The sequence below is a fragment of the Sporothrix schenckii genome, assembly GCF_000961545.1.
Source record: "Sporothrix schenckii 1099-18 chromosome Unknown Cont44, whole genome shotgun sequence".
Taxonomy (NCBI): Eukaryota; Fungi; Ascomycota; class Sordariomycetes; order Ophiostomatales; family Ophiostomataceae; genus Sporothrix; species Sporothrix schenckii.
In genome coordinates, this window is record NW_015971145.1 from 2,125,208 (window position 1) to 2,144,514 (window position 19,307).

Consider the following 19,307-nt stretch of genomic DNA (forward strand, 5'->3'; position numbering starts at 1 on the left):
ATGGCACCCACGTCGGCGCTCACGCACTGCATCGTATGCGTTCTGCGTTGCAAGTACATTGCATATGCACCATATGCACCATCGCGGTGGAGAGTTCTGGGGGAGTTTCAAATCCTAAACCTGCGCCTGACCGAGGGTTCCGCTGACTCTGTTGGAACCTCTGTCTGGGATTCATCTGTTGTCGGCTCGGTATGCTGCCACAGCAGGTGGTGTTTCAACCACACAGCTATCGTCCTGTCTTTCTCCTGCTGCACAACGCAGACACCAGGCGAGACACAGGACACACTGAAAGCGGTAATTTGAGCAGAGCTTTGGCTTGCCCTTTCGTTGTGTTTCTCTGATATTATCATCTTCCTCTTGTTCCAGTTGCCTCGCCGACGGACAACTTGTTTAATTTCTGTCGCGCAGGCGGTTGACAAAAACGGGACGAAATAGGAGCAGTGTTAAGTTCTTCAACACGCGGCTCCTATTATCTGCTCATCTTGTCCGCATCTTGTCTTATGCCGATGTTGGTATTAATATACAGGCCGCGGGCGGTGCCTTGTGCCCGGGAAACACGAGAGTATGCATTAAAACCAACGCACAAAGAAGGCGAGCGAAGATGGGACGAAAGCCAACGTCTCATATTGGCAAATCCTCGGTGCGATGAAAGACAATCACAAGGCAAGCCGGTGTCAATACCAAGTCACATAAGACAATAAAATCTGTCAACTGTGACTATGGATATATATGTCGCTATGATGCAGCAAATGCCGGTACGCCTTGAAATGAACGCCACTCTATGAAGAAAGACTTGTGAAGGCAACGGCACAACACGAATCAAGCTAAAGTCTCGAGCGGGAGGATCGATTTTGGCGTTGATGGCGTTGATGGCATTGAAGGCGATGATGGGGATGATTCCGGCCCCATCGTGGAAGGGTTTGCAGAAACTTCTTCTGGGGCAGCTGTAGCCCTTGGCGGATCCTGTCCTCGCGGGGCCGTTGGGATGGCCTCCTCTGCCTCGAATGGCGTCTTGACCAGGCGGAACTCGGCGGTCCGCAACAAGCGCTGCTGGTAGTACTCAAGCTGCGCGCCGCGCCGCGCTACTTCGTCCTGCAGACGCTGCAATTTGCGCTCGGCGGTCGCACATGCTGTGCTCTGGATGTTCTTTTGGAGGCGCAGGTCCTCGACGGCGCGGACCTGCGCAGCCAGCCGGCTCGCCTGGGCCTCCGTCTCCGTCTGGTGGCGCGCAGCTGCTTCGGCGATTTGGCGTTCCAAGTCGGCGACCCGTTGCAACGACGCATTGTTTCTGTCGGTCAGCAGAGCCGTGACGCGGTGCATCTCGGCATCGTGAGCGGCGACGACGACGTCTTTGGCAGCCAGCTGCTCCGTGAACTGCTCCTGCTGGGTGGCGTGCTCCTTGTTGCGCGTGGATGCGCAGCGGCGCTCGTCGTTGAGCTGGACGCGCAGGCGGGCGACCTGGCCCTCGAGCTCGACGCGACGGGTGCGTTCGGCATTGAGGGAGGCGAATACGGCGGACGGGTTCGTCGGCTCGTCGGGGAGGATAGAACTGGTAGCGGCGGACGGTTTGTCGGACAAGATGGTGGAGGGCGCCGTCACGACAGTCGACCCGCGCTCTGTTTCGGCGTCATCGGGATTCCCGCCCCCGTTTTGGGCCAGCCGTAGCTGCTGCTCCTTGACATTCAGCCGGTGCATGAGATCGGCCTCGCGCATGGTATGTTGGGCCCGCTGCTTGGTCTTTGCCATCTCCATGCCGCTGATTATGAGGGAAAGCCTTGCATTCTCTTGGTTTTGGGCCTCGCACAAGTCGCACAGCTCTTCGATGCGGGCCTCAAGAGCCTGGATGCGGACGGCTTGATGTCTGCTGCTCCAGGAATTGTCCGTGTTGTTGTTGGTGCTCGGGGTGGATGCTACACGGTCGCCGCCAGAGTTTCGCGGGTTGCTGGTGCTCCCCCGGTGGAATATGTTGATGACGCTTGGGGCCATGTTGGCAGTGGTCTCTGGCGGACGACCAGAGGGCGCTTCGGTGTAAAGCTGGATGTCTGGATGTCTGGATGTCTGGATGTCTGGAGGTATGCTGGTTTTGGTAGAAGTAGCCAGTAGAGGGAGGCGTGTCCAGAGTTGTTCCTTCACGTCTGTTGCGTTCAATATGGACAAGGCTCAGTTGCCGACATCTGTCCCATCCTTTTTGGATTGTGTCAGAAGCAAGGCTCTCCGCGTGATTTTCTCGTCGTGCCGTATTGCGGGAAAAGAACCGGGGAGCGCTTCATGCTTGATACGAATGTAGACGATGGCAAGTGCTGCAGAATCGGCAATGGCGAGGAGACGCCTCCAGGGCCCGTTGTTATCAGTTATGCCTAGCGGAAGTCAGTGGGGCCAGGAGCTGCCCTAAGGCGGCGGCCACACCCGCCAATAATCACAGAAGGCTACTGCTGCGGCCCGGCGCTAATCCCGAACGGGGCGACTTACAGCGAATCCGAATCCAAACGACCAACTAACTGAAGTTTGCCTTGCCCACGAGTGACAACCATAACGCTAAGGCATCCAGTTTGAAATGAGGGGACAACACAGCCACGCGGGTACTATAGGAGAGAGAGAGAGAGACGGTATCACTCCGTACGCCGTACTCTGGGGAAACAATCGTGATATATTCTGCAAAGCAAATGGAGTATCGGCAAAAAGGAAATAAAACAAGAAAACAGCCAACATCCCAACAGCGGCACCAAAACGCCTGCTACTCTCGAAAGTAGAAGCTACAGAGTAGTCCCAAAGCCGCACGCATCAGGCAGAATCATGGCCTCCGCGCAATCGGGCCACAATGTGAATGGTGCTCTCGTTCATGATGCCGTAGTCGCGCACCGTCAGATTGCCGTTGAGCTGCTTGCCTGACCAGATGAAGCGCAGCCACTCAACGTCCATGGACTTTTCCTCGGCGAGGCGGCGGAAAACGGCGCTCATGCGCGTGTCGATGCCGACGTCCCTGAGGACGAGCGACTTGCCGTCGAGGTCTTTGAAAAAGAGCGTTTTGAGGACGGGGACGCTGGGGCCCGCCGAAGAGGAGGAAGAGGCAGCCGTCGCTGGTGCTGGGACTGGCGCAGTCGCCTTTCGTGCTACCTGTACTGGAGCATCGGGTTCGGCATTGTAGGGTGGCGGCGCTTCGACGACGGTCCGGATAAAGTAGACGGTATCGCCCTGGACTGTTAGTACCTCTGCGAACTGAGAAATGAAACTCGCAACAAAACACGAGAGACTTACTTTATGGACGCCGTAGTGGGACAGTGATTTGGTCACTGCACGACATGGTTAGCAAACATGAAAACCACGGATCATCGTTTGTGTGGCGGCGGAAAATGGAGAGACTTACTATCTTCCATGACCTCACCGGCAAAGATGACTTGCATGGTCGACCAGCTGGCCGGGTTGTCGATGGCGTGCGCGATGCGGTGCCGAAGATCGCGCACGCTCTTGTCTGGGTCAAGGCCTTCGATGGCATGCGACTCGCCCTCGTTGGCCGTCAGCTCTTCGGCAAAGATGATGGAGCCGCTGTAGGCCTCGAGCGCCTTTTGCTTGGCAGAAGACGTGCTGGTCATGGTTGTGGTTGTTTGTCGTGAGATTATGGCTGGCGATGTTGAATGAAAGGATGCGGAAGTTGAGCCACTCGAAGTGAAAAGGAAAGGGAAAAGACAAGCAGCAAACAGGTCATGGCAGCCTTGTATATAAAAGATGCCTCGATTGGAGCGCCTTGTGCCAAATATGGACCGTCGGTCAATGTGCATCCACTACAATGAGCAGTGCTACAAGAGTCTGTCCACGGACAGGCTCACAAAAAAGAATGTCTCCAAACTGGACAGCCCTAACAAGCTCGGCATGGGAAAGTGGCCCGACCAAGATGCCAAGAAAAGGAGGTCCTCGAGCATAACGAGGCACATTCTCCAAAGTGGTGAGTGGGCTGTGCGGGTGAGGGGTCCTACAGTGACAGTGGTGGAAATAGTTTCGTATTAATGCTCTCGTGCGTGTTGTACTGTTGGACAGCCTTGTTTGGTCTGCTGGGATAATCCGCCTCATGGAGAAGAGAAAATATTGTGTCCGTCGTGCTGCGTTATTCGTTCCGCTGTAGGAGGGCCGGCTGCCAGTGAACTATCGAGGTGGGATGTTTCTTTGGTCTCGTGCTGCAATTCTTTTGTCCAATGATCCCATCCCAATTTCTTCTACCCACAGTCTGTCGACACGGAATTTCCTCTAGATTTTCTTTTCTAGAAATTCCCTAGACCATTGTCTTCCGTCATAACCAAAGAACGCAAAAAAGTACGCAAAAAAGAGAGGAAGTCATACGCACCTCACAAATGAACACCCGCGAGGCTGCTGTTGCAACCCTCCTGCGACAAGGCTGGGCGCCACAGTCGCAGGTGGCAGCAGGTGCAGCTTCGCCGACGTCTATTCCGGCATCACCAGTCGAACGGCAACAGCAGCAGCCTCACCCACAACCACCCATCGACATATGTCTACCAGACGAAGAGCTCACGTACGACTATGCAACAAGTCCACAGACACCGGAACTGACAGCCTGGCCGATACCAGAGAATTCCTTCGCGTCCGGCCTGGCATGCGATTATTCCCTCGTTGATTACTGGGACTCGACGTCCTTGGAGGACACCGCAGCTGTCCCGATCGCCTCGCCTGACTCGTCCGCCCCGTCATCCAGTGGCGCGTCTCCAAGAAGCCTTGTACAGTCGTCGTCAAGCGAGGAAACGGTCGAGAATCCGGAGTCAGCGGCGGCAAAGCACAACACTACGCCAGATGAAGAGGAGGACATTGTGGCTGACGCCGTCGACGACAGCGACCTCTTCACGCCAGTGCCGCCGTTTGAGATGCCCAGCTTTTCGAACACGCCCGCCCTCGCCACCCGGCCGACCATCCCGCCGTCTTTACACGACTGGATCCTTTGCAGCGAGGTCGGCCTGCAGTTTATGCGCCCGGCGCGGGAGCGCGTCATTTCTTGTGTTGCCTGTGGCCAGGATTGTGAGGACGGCGCGGGCACCGGCGCGGGCACCGGCACCATCGACACAGAGCACGTCTTCCGGTCTACCTTTTGGCGCATGACCACCTGTCGCGCATCCCACCGGCCGCCGGAGGCCAACCATGGTCGAAGCGGCCTTTGCAAGCGCTGCGACAAGGACTATGTCCTGCAGGTCATCCGCGGCGAACACAAGTGCCGCCATGCGGGCTGCCGCCGTGTTCTTCGGGTGCATGTACTCGACGTCGAGGATACCCTCTGGGACCACCCGGGCCTGTGGACAGCGTTCCACGCGCTGATCCGGGCCCACAGCACATACGAGTGCGACATCCACGCCGATACCGTCGACAGCGACCCCCACACCGAGACCGACCTGACACCGGACTGCGACCACGACCGCAACGCCTGTGGACCGTGCCTCACCACGCTCTGCGAGGCGGCCATCCAGAGCGACCGCCTTGGCGACTTGGTCTGTCCCGAGCCCGCCTGCCGCAAACCGCTCAACCGCAACTCCATCCGCGACCTCGTGTCGGACGACGCGCTGCGCCTGTACGACAAGAAGCTCGCCTTTGTCGCCATGACCCGCAACCCCAACTTCCGCTGGTGCCGCTGCGGCCATGGCCAGATTCACGCCGCAGGCGACGCAGTGCCCGAGTGGACCTGCACGGCATGTTCAGCCCGCCAGTGTTTTGTGTGCCAAGACGCCGATGTGGGCACCATCTGTGAGCACCTCCGCCGCGTCGACGACGAGCGCGCGCTGGAGCGCCTGCGCGACGAGCACGAGCGCAGCCGCTTTACCTCGTACGACATGCAGCGGCAGCGGCAGCTGGCCGAACGAGCCGTCCGGACGCTGGCCCTTGAAGCCCACGAAAACAGCCGCGGCTCGCAGCTGGTCATTGCCACCACGGCGAAGCGCTGCCCCCGCGTGGGCTGCCGCGTGCCCATCCAGCGGGATGAAGGCTGCGGGCACATGACGTGCCGGCGGTGCCTGACCGAGTTTTGCTGGGCGTGCAAGGTGATTTGGAAGGCGCCAGCCCGGCCGGGTGTGCGCGGTTCCGTCTTTGGCAGCTACGGGAGGCGCGGCCAGGGCCCGAGTTCCACGGTACTGATGCCGCTGCATTTGCCGACGTGCCGCTTTGGCTCACAACGCACCATTTCCCGTGACCGGATCGACCTGTCGGAGTATGCCACCGGCTGGGATGTAGATCTGGGGTACGACGAGGAGCTGGACAGCGGTCTGTGGTTTCAAGACGATCAGCAGTAGCCAGTTGTAAGTTGTGTATGATACGGTATGCAATCAATGTTTTTGTTTATACCCGAGAGCGAGTGTATTTATATATATCCAATAAATTGCGAGAGAACGGCAAACGTCTTTTACCTGTCACCCACCATCGTGATGCTCTGCGTATCCACCGGGCCACTGGTCTTTCAGGCCACTCAGACCGACGCCGTTCGCTAGCCGTCGTAGATTCTGCTGCACGCTGAGGCGTATGTACTGTGACCCCGTCTTGTGCAAGAAGCCGCCGCCCTGTGCCCCAATGTCCGAGCTGGTCTCTTTGGCCGCAAGGAAGTGGCTGAACAGTGGTGGCTGCACCGTCAAACACTGCGGCAGGGGCTCCTCTGCTCCATCGTCACCGGCCAACTGCCCGCCGCCGGTGGTTGTCGCCGCTCGACGCCTCCTCGGCGTTGTTCCGGGCCCTTGGCGATACATACCATCGCACCAGTCCCGCAGCATCAGGTCAAACCCTGTCGTGAACGAAGCCAGCCCAAATTGATAAAGCAGCTTCCGCGCGCCCCGCTGGCTGACAGCGTACGCCTGTGTGCACAATGTTCCGCTGGCCGTGTGCACGACACGCGTATGAGGAGGGTATTGCTTTCCAAGTTGATCGGGAAGGGCAAACGGGTGCGGGCGGAGGTCGGCTGGCTGAGGGACCGTGACGTCGTCGGCCAGGATCACACGCAAGAGGGACAGCTGGGCCGGTGCCGACGAGGGCCCGCCACTTTGTGTGCCCCCAATGGTGTCTGGCCGTTTTGTAAACGATGGCGGCGATGCCGGGAACTCGGTGCCGCAATGGCCTAGCCACAGGACGTCCCAGTCGTCGCCGTAGGGTGATGTTGTCGCCCATTCGTACTCCGGCGCTGAGGCCAAGGGGACATCATGCTTCTTTTGCGTGTAGCCCTTGGCATCGGAAGCGGCTACAATGAGGCGATGTACATGGGCATGGCCGTTTGGTTGTGCCTCTGCTAGGCCAGATGGTTCCTGGCCTTTGCGCATGAGGGTCGCTCCGCCGAGATCGGGAATGCTTCTTGGAGCCTTGTCAAACAAAGGTCTATGGAGCTGTGCCAGCGACCTCCGTGTCCCAGAACCCTGAACCCGCTGTGGCTGGCCGTACGCCTGCGCAGCCAATGCAAACGACGTCATTTGCTCTTTGATCCGCACGTCCCAGTCGATGTCGTCCTCCATCACCAGCGCCGTCGTCAAATTCTGCTCAATGATTCGCCGCAGCACGTTCATGTGCGCCCGCCACGAGCCCTTGTTGCCCGCGGGGATCGGCTGGCCCGCGCTGTCGGCGGGAAGCACGCGGTCTTGGACGGTCTGACTGTCGACGCCGGGGCTGAATGTGAGCTTTAGGTTCGTCAGGCTGGCGGCCAGCGCTATGGCATCACTGCGGTCTGTCCGCGACGGCAGGTTGACAACAAAAATTTCCTGGAACTGGACACGTTAGCAAGACTCAAGAACCTGCAATACAGCCAAAGGGACATACACCTAGTGTCGTATTGGCCACGTCGGCGAGGAGTTTGTGGCGTTCTCGGCCACGACCACGGCCACGGCCATGGCGTGTCCACCCTACCGGGTCTGCCGTCCATTGTTTTGGCAGGTCCTCGAATGCGACTCGATTGCGGTGCACGACATACACGACGAGGCCAATGAGAACGAAGACGGCCAGTCTAGGCCGACGTCGAAAGATTCTCGCCGGCAGAAGCATCGCGAACTCATCTCAATGTCTTGGCGTGCTTTGAGGTTGGAAGAAGGAGAACGGTGAGTTGGAAGCAAAGGTCAAACAGACCGGCATGCAGTCATCCCGCCTGGCCCAATGCAAATGCATTGGAAACGCGGTCGCGTGGGAAGCATTGACTGCCGGCTCATCTTGTGCGGCTCATTTTGTGCATTTTGCCATTCAAGCCGTTCCCCAGTTCTATTGCCCTGGTCCCCGGAATGCCTGCCTTGCCGTCCTGGACGAGGCGGCAAGAGCGACGCGCTAGAAAAAGGGGCAGCTGCAACACGTCAAAACACCGAAAGGAAAGGACGACTCGTGAAGACATCGCACCTTCCTTTCTCACAATTATGCCTTCCCCTGGTGCCTTCCCCTGAATTTCTTTACAGATTTGTTGGTTGATCTTTCCTCACAAAACAGAATGGCAAGCAAATGATGGCGACAAAATAAAAAATACAAATCCGAACTGAACTGCAAAAAGGACTGCCGGCTAAAGTCTACCATCCGCCGACAGTCCCAAATTCACTACGCTGGGTGATATCCCACATAAGAGCGACAATTGTGCATACTCCAGTCAATGGATGGCGCTACGCAATCTTTCTCTCGCCGGCAGTAACAGATCCGACTCATTCATCACTCCCTTGCCCATCAGTCTTCGTCCAGCCCAAGACCGCCCACTTCCCAAATGGACGCCGCCAGCAACACACCCAGTTCATCGTGGTGCTTGCCTACAAGCTGAATACCGACCGGCAGCTTCCCAGGCGACTCTGCCCCGTCCATGCTTGGGGCCGGTGCCCATCCGCCCGGCATAGCCAGCGCCGGGTGGCCTGTGATGTTGAATGGCGACGTGTTGTCGCTTACGCCTAGGTTCGCCTGATACTGCTCCAGGAGACTCGTCCCTGGCGGTCTGCCCGCGGCCGTGATGATGTGCGGGGGCGCCACCGACGGTGTCACGGGCAGAAGCAAGACGTCCACGTCGCTGTTCAGCACGGCGTCGTACGCTGCCTGCAGCTGGACCACGTGCGACACCGCCTTGCTGCGGTAGCTATGCGGGAACCGCTTCGTGTCGCCCAGATATGCCGAGCCCAGCGCGGCTGTGACGACCATGGGGCTGGCCGCCGTCATTTTCTCGTACCAGTCCTGCGTCAACGGCGGCGCTGCCACGTCCGTTGTCGTATACGCGAGCAGATCCGGCGCCTTGCCGGCCAACAGCACGTCGGACATGACACCACGCATGGCCGCCGTCCAGATCGCACCGCCTTTGCTGTGCAGCGGCACCGAGACGTCCACCACTGTGGCGCCAAGGCTCTCGAACTTGGCCGCGGCGGCACGCACAATGGCTGCCACATTGGGGTCCAGCTTCGGCAGCGCCAAGCCCTCCTTGAGCAAACCGACGCGCAGGCCTGTTCCTGCGGTGGTGGGCGTCCACGCGCCGCAGCTCTCCTTGGCGGCAATGGCTGCCTTTAGGAGCTCGTGGTACGCTGGTGCATTCTTTCGTGTCGGCGTTTCTGGCGTCGCTCTTGGGTCCAGGCCGTCGTGCCCGGCAATCGCCGACAACAGCAGGGCCACATCCGCCACCGACGACGCCATCGGCCCCGCATGGTCGCAAAGCGGGTGCAGTGATGCGATGCCCGTGTACGGCACCAGCCCGCGCGTTGGTTTGAGCCCGTACACGCCGCTGTACGCCGCCGGCAGTCGAATGCTACCGCCCTGGTCACCGCCAATGGCCAGGTCGACACCCGGGCCGTTGTCATCGACAGGCAGACCGCGCGTCTTGCGCCATTTTTCGACCGCCGGAATGGCCGTCAGGACGCCGCTGCCACTGCTGCTGCCGCCCGCCGCATGCCCCACCAGCCACGGGTTGTCCACAGGCCCGGAGGCGCTCGTATCCGACAAGCCTGACATGCAAAAGTTCTCGCACGTCGACGTCCCGACAACTACGCCGCCGCTCTCGACGAGGCGTGTGACAACGGGCGCATCAATTGACGGGATGGGAAAGGGTTCATTGGGCGAGTTGGTGAGCTGGTACGGGTGGGTGCCCAGAGTCAGCGGGATCCCGGCCACGGCGACGGTGTCCTTGAGGGCCACAGTGCGGCCGGCCAGGATGCCAGTCGAAACAGCGGCTGCGTCCTTGAGCGTGAACCGGTGGCTCCAAGCGTTCAAAGGGTTGTCCGCCTTGTCGGGCACCGCATACGTCCGGTCAGCAACGGGCGTGGCCACGCTGGGCGCCAGTCGGGGGTCGATGTATGCGGGCAGGGCCTCGACTTCGCGCACCTCGTCCTCCATGGCCTTGACAAGCGTATAGTAGTCGGCCTCGTCCTGGGGGGTCATTTGGAAGCCGAACGAGGCCACCAGGGCCTGGAACGTAGCCTTGTCGAGGCCACTGGGGGCGACTGTCGAAGACATTTTTGTAACGGCCCGTTGAGAAAGACGAGGTGTGTCCCTTTCGCTACCTGGTGAGAGTTTGTCAAAAACCATTTGCACTGGCAAAGAGTAAATATTTCACCCGATACGAGTGACATCCGATACGAGTGACAACCACGCTTTCTCCCCCGCACAGAGCTCAGCGTATAGATATCGTCCGGGCCCCCGCCGGCTATCCTATCCTATGGTGGCGTGTAGTCTTCATGGCACTGAACTTGACTCTCTGCACGGCAAATCTGATCTTCTAGTCTTATCGCAGTTGCCGATTTGGGAAATGCATCTGCTTGGCGGTCGGCAGTCTCCGATGCGTGGCCAAAAGCCAACGTCGTCTTGGTCGTGTTAGACGCCATACAGCGCCCTACATTCTTGACTCCCTCGAGTGTGCTTGAATTTTGAATTTTGAATTTAATTGTCGAGAACTTCGCCCCTGACAAAAGTCAACAGAGAAAGGCATCAAAGAAATAACACCTAGCAAAAGAGGTCCTGTTGTCGCAGTCACGTGACGATGATTGTCCTTGCTGTCGACATGGACGCAAGATAATGTTGATGCAACGACATAAAGAAATACGTTTGTACACTCCGTAGCACGGTGCAATATAATACATCTTTCTAAGTTCTGATCTTTGCACGACAACAACTGGGCGCAGTTTTGTTTATGTCTGCTTCGAGCTGATATCTTGTTCAGGCCGCCTCGGCTTGCCCCACTAGAGCTCTTGCCTTGTCTGACGCAATAGCCCCTCTCCTCCACTGGCGCCTGCCTTTTTTTGCTCGCTGAATTCGCGCCTCGGCCACTAACCTGCCGACACCGCTCTTGCATTAATGCCCCACTCGTCAACAACTCGTCCAGTCAGTCCGCTGTCTCGTCGCTACCGGCGCTGCCGAGCAAAGGAGACCATCGCTGCAGCTCCCGTATGAGCCCGTCGAACCGTCAATAGCGGGCTTAAGAGAGGACAGGGGCAGGAACGAGACAGTTCGTTTTCGGCGTCTCGCGTCTCCGAACGTCGTGCCTCAGGAGCCCAATGGTCTTGTCTTTGGGGCAGGTGCGAATGGCGAACGACGAAACTCGCACCGGAGGCAGGTACGTCAACGGCAGGCCCGTCCACTGCAAAAATGTCGAGGAAAGCGCGATGGTGCACAAAACCAATCTTTTTTGCATGACCGTTCGGCGGAGTCGCCGGGCCCATCGATGACGGCATGGTCCCAATAAACACAAAACAGGGCGCTGTCGGCGTCGGATCCGGCCCTTGAAAATGATTTATTTGCGATGGGCATCGCACTTCCTTACTTTCATGGACTTCAGAGACGTTCATTTGAATTGATTCTTTTGCGATTGAATTGCAACTTCACTTTTTCAAACTCCCCTCCTTCCTCGATTTCCCTTACACACAGCACCATCACACCTTCCTTGTCGAGCGATTCGCGCGACTTCTTTCGTGCAATTCCCTGTTGATCGTCTTTAGCGCTCATTTTACAACGCACTCGCACCTGCTCTTCGCTCCGTAGTTTGGTCCTTACGTCACCCCGCCGCAGCTGCAGCTGAGTAACTTGCATCGTTCCTGCCGGACACAGCTGTCAACAACCCCCGACTCGATAGTTCCTGGCCACAATCGCGCGCACCCAATTCGAGGGTTTCTGTTGCTTCACGTATCCAACCTCACGTCTTTTGTTATCTCTTCTTCACCTCCTCCTCACCTGTCGCCTCTTCGCCGCCACCAACGGGGATCTCCTCGCATCCCTTCAAGCCTCGACCTCATTCGTCTCGGCCTCGTCCCGTCCCTAATCTCACTCTCGCCACCTCGTCACAGCCACTACAAATGGCGACACTAACGTCCAACGAGACGCCCAAATTCGTGGCTGGCGACTATGTCAAGTTCTTCGGCGCCGGCGCTCTCGCCGCCACACTCACCCATGGCGCCGCCACACCCATTGACGTCGTCAAGACCCGCATCCAGGTCGACAGCGCCATGAAGGGCCTCAACATGATCTCGGCCGGCCGCAGCATCGTCGCCAACGAGGGCGCCGCCGCGCTGCTGACCGGTTTCGGCCCGACCGCCGTCGGCTACCTCGTCCAGGGCGGCGCCAAGTTTGCCGGCTACGAGTTCTTCAAGAAAAAGTACATTGACCTGCTGGGCGGCATCGAGCAGGCCACGCCGCACCGCACCGCCGTCTACCTGGGCGCCAGTGCCAGCGCCGAGTTTTTCGCCGACATTGCGCTCTGTCCGCTCGAGGCCACGCGCATCCGGCTCGTGTCGCAACGCGGCTTCGCGTCCGGTCTGGCGTCGGGCTTCGTGCGCATCGCCCGCGAGGAGGGCCTGCGCGGCTTCTACTCGGGCTTCATCCCCCTCCTCTTCAAGCAGGTGCCGTATGCCGTCGGCCAGTTTTCCGTCCACGAAGCCGCCAACGAGGTCATCTTCCGCGCCATGGGCCCCGAGCGCAAAGCCAAGCTGACGCACCTGCAACAAACCGGTGTCGAGCTGACGTCGGGTATCGTGGCCGGTGTGGCGGCGGCGGTGCTCTCGCACCCGGCCGACACGCTGCTGTCGGCCATGAACAAGGGTGCCGGCGACCCGAAGCAGGGCGTGCTGAGCCGCATGTTTACGCTGGCGTCCGAGTTTGGCCCCAAGCGGCTGCTGCTGACGGGTCTGGGCCCTCGTGTGGTGATGACATGCGGTCTGGTGGCGGGCCAGTTTGTGATTTACGCGCAGTGCAAGGCCCTGGTGGGCGCACCGGCGGGCGTTGAGCTGCACAAGGAGGAGAAGCTAATCAAGTCATGAAAATAGAGAGCGGGTTCTTTCATCTTGACTTTATTTGTTTTTGTGCCTTTTCGGCTGTTTGGTCGTCTGTGTTTTCACCCTGCGGAGTTTTGCAAGATTCTTGTGTTTCAATGTCAATCGTGTTTGTTGTGGTTTAGATCATCATTGTATTTAGCTTTTGTCTTTCTAGACTTGGATAACGATAATAGAGTCATCAAACTCACTCACTTCCAATTCATACACGACGTGGCGGGAAGTGATTGTTGACAGTAACAGCTCAAGTCCTAGCATCACCATCTACACCCTGACCTCACTTTGCACCTCGTCGAAAATAAATATTGGTGGCAAAAGAGAAGGGTATAAATAGCCGACTTCGTATACGTTTACGAGTCTACTTTCTTTCCTTTTATCAGCAAAGCTACAACAAGAAGCAAACGCAGCAAACGAAAAAAAGTAAAACGATTTCCATAGCCCAACAACAAAACAACCCACCCCACAACTGCCAGCATGGGTCGCAAAGACGGCTACGACTTCCCCAAGCCTGCCCCGGCTGCCCCGGCGCCTCACGGCCCGGCCCCACCCCCGAAGAAGTAAGGATAGGCTTTTCCTGTCTGGAGCCGATGCTACATATCAGAAGTAGGCAGACTTACTGCTTGATCTTGTAGCCTCATGCTCACTTCCTCTCTCCCTCTCTGTCTCTCTTGACAAGAGGGGGATTTTTTTACCATTGCAATGCTTTCACGTGCAAACGGCACCTGTGTCCGTGAAAACGGGCCTTTGACTATTTTTAAGGTGGACAACAGATGGTCTAGTATTTTGAAATGCCTTGGGCCTGGACTATGGGAAAGAGAGAAATTAAAAAAGAAACTGGAGTCCTCTTGACGAAGCAGGATAGTTTCTTTTTTGTTGGATCCCCTTGGGTATTGACAGCTAGCGATCGCGACAAATAGGAACCATATGTAGCCACAATAAAAAAAGGTTTTGTTTCCCACGTATGTTGAAGTGGCCAATATCCCACCCTCGTAAACCAGTCGCATCTCATTGTGTTTTATGAAGCCTTTATTGAAGCCATCGTGATCTCACGGGGAGACAACATGGTCAGTCTTCAGATAAAGGGAGCGTGCGGCTGCTGCTGGGGTTGAATAGTGGCAATTTAGTGCTGATAAGAGAAATGCAATGTCAGTATTGGTTTTGGACAGACGCCATATGAGGCCATTCAATGTGTAGACACGTAAAGGAAACACGGGGAAAGACGTACGCTGCAGGAGCTGCAAGAGCAGGAGGAGCACGAGCCGGAGCAGCCAGAGGCGCACGAGGAGCAGTCACTACGAAATAGGATAAGTCGTTAGTGTTCTGTTCTTATGGAATGCCTGTCTACAGGTGACGAGGTGACATATGGACTGCAGCCGCGGGAGGCTAATCCGATTCTTGACGCCAGAAAAAGAGGAATGACTTATGGCTTACCAAGGGGCCATTTTGATGATTTGGGTGGGTGACTGTTTAAGGTCGAAATAGGTTGTATGATAATGAAGATGTTTGGTGAGATGCTGAGAATAAATTGCTTGATAATGAGAGAGAAGAAATATTTTTGGAAGATGCCAAACCGGGAGAATCACGGTCCTTAAATACACATTTTCTGGCTACGGGCTAGAAGGATAGCTACGAAACTACAAGGCGACCAGAGGGCTCCAAGGCAGCTAGAACAAGTGGGAAAATACGACTGAAGGCGAAGACCAAAGACAGCCCTTCCCACGTCGTGCATACAACAATAGAAAAAACGTATCCCCCCGCGTGGGAGAAGGAAAGAGCTAAGGTGGTTCGCGGTCTAGGATTGTTTTACTCCAAAAGTACGGCCCTCGACGTCGTATTTGCTCCTGTCTGCCTGCCACATGCGATGTCATACTACTTCCGCAGGTTTTCGTAGAGCAAATAAAAGTAAAGCGTGGGTCATAAAGCGGGTATACGCGTGGGGAGTGGCCTGTAGATGTGCGCAGTGGGATGCACATATTCCTCACATCAACCTTTTTGCTTTGCTTCCTTGCATCGATAGGCAGCTTGAGAAATACAGACTACTGCAGAAATGCGGGTGCCAAGTGCGCCGTGGAGGTCACGTATGTAGGAAGTGATAGGCAAACTGTAAAAAATGCAACGGAGAAGAGGTGGTAGATGATAAGGCAATCCAGAAGAGAGGGTGATGAACGCAGTGAAGCTACACCACCGGCTAACATATTCCTGCAGAAACATAGTAGCAGGTAGCTGGAAGGTCGTGGGTATGGTAGTGCATTCTCGGTATCACTGTATGTACTTCATAGAGGTGATAAGGAGCGCAGAAGAGGGTGTGCATACGCAAGAAATGTGAACCAAAAGATCATCATGCAGCCTGCACCTGCACAGCTGCAAAGGCTCCGTGCTGGCCATGACGGGCCACCGTGAAGCAGAGGAAATAAACAAGAAAAAAGGGGGTGGGGGGAAGCTGTTCGGAAAAGACACGACGGGATGTAGTAGGTCTCGGTGCAGGCCGATAAAAAAATCGAGCGACTGCTGCGCTAAGTTCGGCAAAAGTTAAAGAGAAAGCAAAAGGAAAAAGAAGCACATTGTCAGAAAATTGAAACGAAAACGTGTTCCATTTTCTCTTCTGTGCAAGCGGCACCCTGTAGCAAGAGACTCTATTCTCCAGGACAGGGAACGAAAGGAGGACAAACGAAATGGGCGGGCGAACAGGAAAGAGGAGAAAGACTTGCGGACCCTCAAGGCATCCAAACGAAGCGGGCCGAAGCCGGTCTCTGGTTGGCTGTGATCCGACATCTTTGAAGAAGGGTTGGCAGGGAAGGTAGGTGGTGGTAATGTGGGTATCTCTGCAGGTAAGAAAGAGCGTGAAGGGCGTAGTGAGAGAGCCTGGAGACAACTGGTGCCACAGATGGTCACCGCAGATGGTCACACAGCAGGCGTAGGATGAAGGAAGGATGCACGGTAAAGTGACAAATAATATAATAAGAGAAACGGGGGCAGTATCATAGTGAGGGTGAGTGAGGCAAGAACAAAACTCAGTTGTCAGAAAATCAGGGTATGAGGCCGAGATGGGGTGAAAAATGGTGTCTCGATCGGGGCAAGAGATGCGAGTGTGGGAGGACGAGTGGGACGGCGAGGTGAACAGTGGATGTACCCATCTTTCTTGTTTGTTGCACCGATGCCGACGTGGCACGCGAGTCTTGTGGCAACATCGACCGCCGATGCAGGGCGGTTCCGGTGGTCCAAGGAAACCAGGGAGTAGTTTGTTGGAAGCCCCCGGTATGTAATAACTTCATGTCACAACGTGGGGGCATAGAAACTCAAGAGGCAGGAAAGTCAGGGGGGACAAGATGAGGAGACAACGAGCATGATAGAGAGCCACAATCTGACGGCCCGGGGTCATACAGACCCGAGCTGACCAGAGCTGGTTGAGGAGAACGGAATCGCAAGTGGTCGGGAGGAATGGGGAGACAACACGAGAAGAGGCCAGAGGAGGGGGGGTGAAATGGGGCTGGGCGGATTGTGATCAGTTGGGTCTCAAGAACTGGGCGAAGGGAACCAAGGGAGGTGCAGTATGCATGGTTAGGCGCCTTCTTCCATGCAAGCTGAGGAGGAGATTAGTGGAGGATGTGACCAAGGAGGGCCAGAAGAGTGTGGGACGACGTGGGCAACTGTCGACGAGGGCTCTGTCTGTGTTGCTTGGTGTCGTTACGTAAAGGTAAAGGCCGGAGACAGAGAGAAAGTAGGGGACGGGAGGGAGAATATTGTGTTGGTAAAGAAAGCAAGCCAAAGAAAACCGAGTCGAGAGGAAACAAACCGGAGACGAACAGGCATGGGGCACAGCGCGTGGGGAAGCCATGGATGCGAGAACAATCGTGGAGGTCGTGGACGCGCGAAGAGAGTGTGGTGGACAGAACAGGGCCGAAGAGTACGAGGTTGAGCGAGCGAACGCGGACAGACGTGGGTAAACAGGAGTATAGTGGGCGAAAGGTGCGGACGAGGGCGTGTTGTCGATGCCGGTTCCGACAAACGCGAGAAGTTAGTGACTGGCACAAAATTCGAATTGTCGGATGCTGCTCGTCGGAAGTTTTGCTGATGCAACGAACCGGAAACGCAGGTCGAAAGGCGAAAGAAAGATGAACGGCCATCCGAACGGCGCAGGATGCTGGACGAAGAGGTGCCAGAAGCGAAAAAGATCAAAAGGAGGAAAGGAAGGGCAGAGTCGAAGACCGGCACATGGGGTCGACTGCTACTCTTTATATCGACGCAACCCAAAAAGAGCAGACAAGGAAACGAAACAGAAAATTTGCTCATCTGCTCACCCGCTCATCCAAAAACCCAGAGCGCGACAACTGCGACTTTCTTCCCAACCGTTTCCCAGCGAGTCGCATCTGCCAGGGGCCGCATCTTTTGTCTTGTCTGAACGAAACGCATATCAGCAATCAGCAGATTGTGCACGAAGACGTGCCAACGGCAGGGAAAAAGGGGCCGGCACAAGCGTGCCTCCTTGCGCCCCTTGATCGAAGCCAGAACCTGCTTATTGACCGTCCAGGACGATGATTCAATACGGTCCCGTTTTGGATTTCGAGGGTGTGATCGTCTCTGAGTCGGCGACAAGCAGCGATGTTGGGAAATGCAGGAAACGGTCGTGGTTGTGTATAGCACGCTGGAGAGGCGTCAGGACGGTCCCTTGTGCTTCTGTTACTACGGAGTATGTCTGTTGTGTCTCTTTCCTGCCTGGTGAGCATAATTTGGTCTCCCGCCGTCAGTTGCACGTTCCAGGGACGGTGGGCATGGATCGTTCTTTCCTTACTGTTGTCTGTGAGAACCCGGATGGTCTGTTGGGTTGGGCTGCCAGACCGGGCAGGAGCGCGATGCATTTGCGAGGAAAGAGGGACAAAATAACGGACCAAGCAGGCCGAAATTGGAAAGAACGAGGGCACAAGAAACGGAGCCATGTAGCTCAGGGCGGTCAATCTCCTGATGAAGCCATCCGATAGCCCCAAAGTGGCGATGCGAAGAGCCTGAGATCAACAGTCACCAACAGCGGTCCTGGGACGGCCCGCATCTGATATTGGCATTGGCGACACGCTGGACGAAACGTGGAGCCAAACGTCTCTCTTAAACATTTATCTTATTCTCTGTCTTGATCGACATATCACTATCGTTCATTAAGGCAGTCTATTACAAGCACATTTTATGCCCGCCAACAACCGGTGCATAGGCAATGAGAATACACGTCCGCTCCAAATCAAACGGGCTCAATCCCGAAGCTGTTTTTCACTTACAAAAAGCCCCAAAATAAAAATCAAAGCCGATACGAATAAGGGCCGTGCAAAGCTTGTTGCGGTTTATAGTCGCCGTCGGCCGTTTGCGCGTGTCATATTGGCTCTTTCCTCTTAACCGTTATATCCCCTATATCGCAAGCTAGCGCAGGCCGGTCTTGCTCGTCAACTTAGCGGATGTATACCAATTTTCTGTACCTCTCCTTTTATGTCGCCTTCTGCGGTTGCGGTCCTCTGCTGCTCCGTACTGTTGCTCTCTCTGTCTCGTTTAATGCTCCGTATTCAAACAAAGAATAAGATAAGACGAATGTCAGTTCAGGGATGTGCTGATGGTCCATTGGGAACCTTGATGGATAGACACGCTCCTTCCCGAGCTTCTTTGCACCTTTCCGGCCAATAGCGTGTCAGACATTTGCGGCCCAACTGGGTCCAGCCCTGTAGAAGCAGACCAAAGAGGTTCTCGCGACCAAGAGATGAGGAAAATAGATGGTGGTTCTTTGAGAGACGTATCCGTTCTTGATTCTCTCCACTCGCAATGCATATGGAGGATCCGGCGAGGATTAAACCAGGAGACGGGCAACTAGCCATCAAGGTTCTTTCTTGTTCGCACTTTCGATGTCTTTCTTTTCTCTCTTTTTCTCGTCACCACTTCTCTTTGGCCCTCTGGCCCTCTCTTGATCGTTCTCATCCTTGTTCGCATGCAACAGAGGGGCCGCGATGGATAGTTCGGAGGTCTTCCTGATCTGGTGAACGATTGCCGTCTTGGTTCTCGTCCCTGCCTGTCTTCTTTTTTGGGGCACATTGCCAGAGTTCGTTCAGTATCCAA

The 19,307-nt window shown here is 56.1% G+C and overlaps 8 protein-coding genes across 8 annotated transcripts; 4 read left to right on the forward strand and 4 right to left on the reverse strand.

Moving 5' to 3' along the window:
* On the forward strand, window positions 1-303 carry SPSK_10110 (uncharacterized protein; the record flags this gene model as incomplete). Its single annotated transcript, XM_016736666.1, has 1 exon — window positions 1-303. One exon carries the CDS (start codon window positions 1-3, stop codon window positions 301-303), a length of 303 nt encoding a protein of 100 aa, XP_016587429.1.
* A 516-nt stretch (window positions 304-819) lies between these two features.
* Window positions 820-1,986, reverse strand: SPSK_09432 (uncharacterized protein; the record flags this gene model as incomplete). Its single annotated transcript, XM_016736004.1, has 1 exon — window positions 820-1,986. The coding sequence occupies one exon, from the start codon at window positions 1,984-1,986 to the stop codon at window positions 820-822; it is 1,167 nt and encodes a 388-aa protein (XP_016587430.1).
* Window positions 1,987-2,781: 795 nt separating this feature from the next.
* SPSK_09716 (uncharacterized protein) lies at window positions 2,782-3,590 on the reverse strand (the record flags this gene model as incomplete). Its single annotated transcript, XM_016736287.1, has 3 exons — window positions 2,782-3,192; window positions 3,256-3,290; window positions 3,365-3,590. 3 exons carry the CDS (start codon window positions 3,588-3,590, stop codon window positions 2,782-2,784), a joined length of 672 nt encoding a protein of 223 aa, XP_016587431.1.
* A 133-nt stretch (window positions 3,591-3,723) lies between these two features.
* On the forward strand, window positions 3,724-4,002 carry SPSK_10140 (uncharacterized protein; the record flags this gene model as incomplete). The annotated part of the gene is made up of 1 exon (XM_016736694.1): window positions 3,724-4,002. The coding sequence occupies one exon, from the start codon at window positions 3,724-3,726 to the stop codon at window positions 4,000-4,002; it is 279 nt and encodes a 92-aa protein (XP_016587432.1).
* Window positions 4,003-4,343: 341 nt separating this feature from the next.
* SPSK_08837 (uncharacterized protein) lies at window positions 4,344-6,278 on the forward strand (the record flags this gene model as incomplete). Its single annotated transcript, XM_016735423.1, has 1 exon — window positions 4,344-6,278. One exon carries the CDS (start codon window positions 4,344-4,346, stop codon window positions 6,276-6,278), a length of 1,935 nt encoding a protein of 644 aa, XP_016587433.1.
* Window positions 6,279-6,395: 117 nt separating this feature from the next.
* On the reverse strand, window positions 6,396-8,001 carry SPSK_09076 (uncharacterized protein; the record flags this gene model as incomplete). The annotated part of the gene is made up of 2 exons (XM_016735656.1): window positions 6,396-7,727; window positions 7,780-8,001. The coding sequence occupies 2 exons, from the start codon at window positions 7,999-8,001 to the stop codon at window positions 6,396-6,398; spliced, it is 1,554 nt and encodes a 517-aa protein (XP_016587434.1).
* Window positions 8,002-8,658: 657 nt separating this feature from the next.
* Window positions 8,659-10,416, reverse strand: SPSK_08957 (amidase; the record flags this gene model as incomplete). The annotated part of the gene is made up of 1 exon (XM_016735540.1): window positions 8,659-10,416. The coding sequence occupies one exon, from the start codon at window positions 10,414-10,416 to the stop codon at window positions 8,659-8,661; it is 1,758 nt and encodes a 585-aa protein (XP_016587435.1).
* A 1,832-nt stretch (window positions 10,417-12,248) lies between these two features.
* SPSK_09600 (solute carrier family 25 (mitochondrial phosphate transporter), member 3) lies at window positions 12,249-13,208 on the forward strand (the record flags this gene model as incomplete). Its single annotated transcript, XM_016736172.1, has 1 exon — window positions 12,249-13,208. One exon carries the CDS (start codon window positions 12,249-12,251, stop codon window positions 13,206-13,208), a length of 960 nt encoding a protein of 319 aa, XP_016587436.1.
* Between the last annotated feature and the right edge of the window lie 6,099 nt (window positions 13,209-19,307).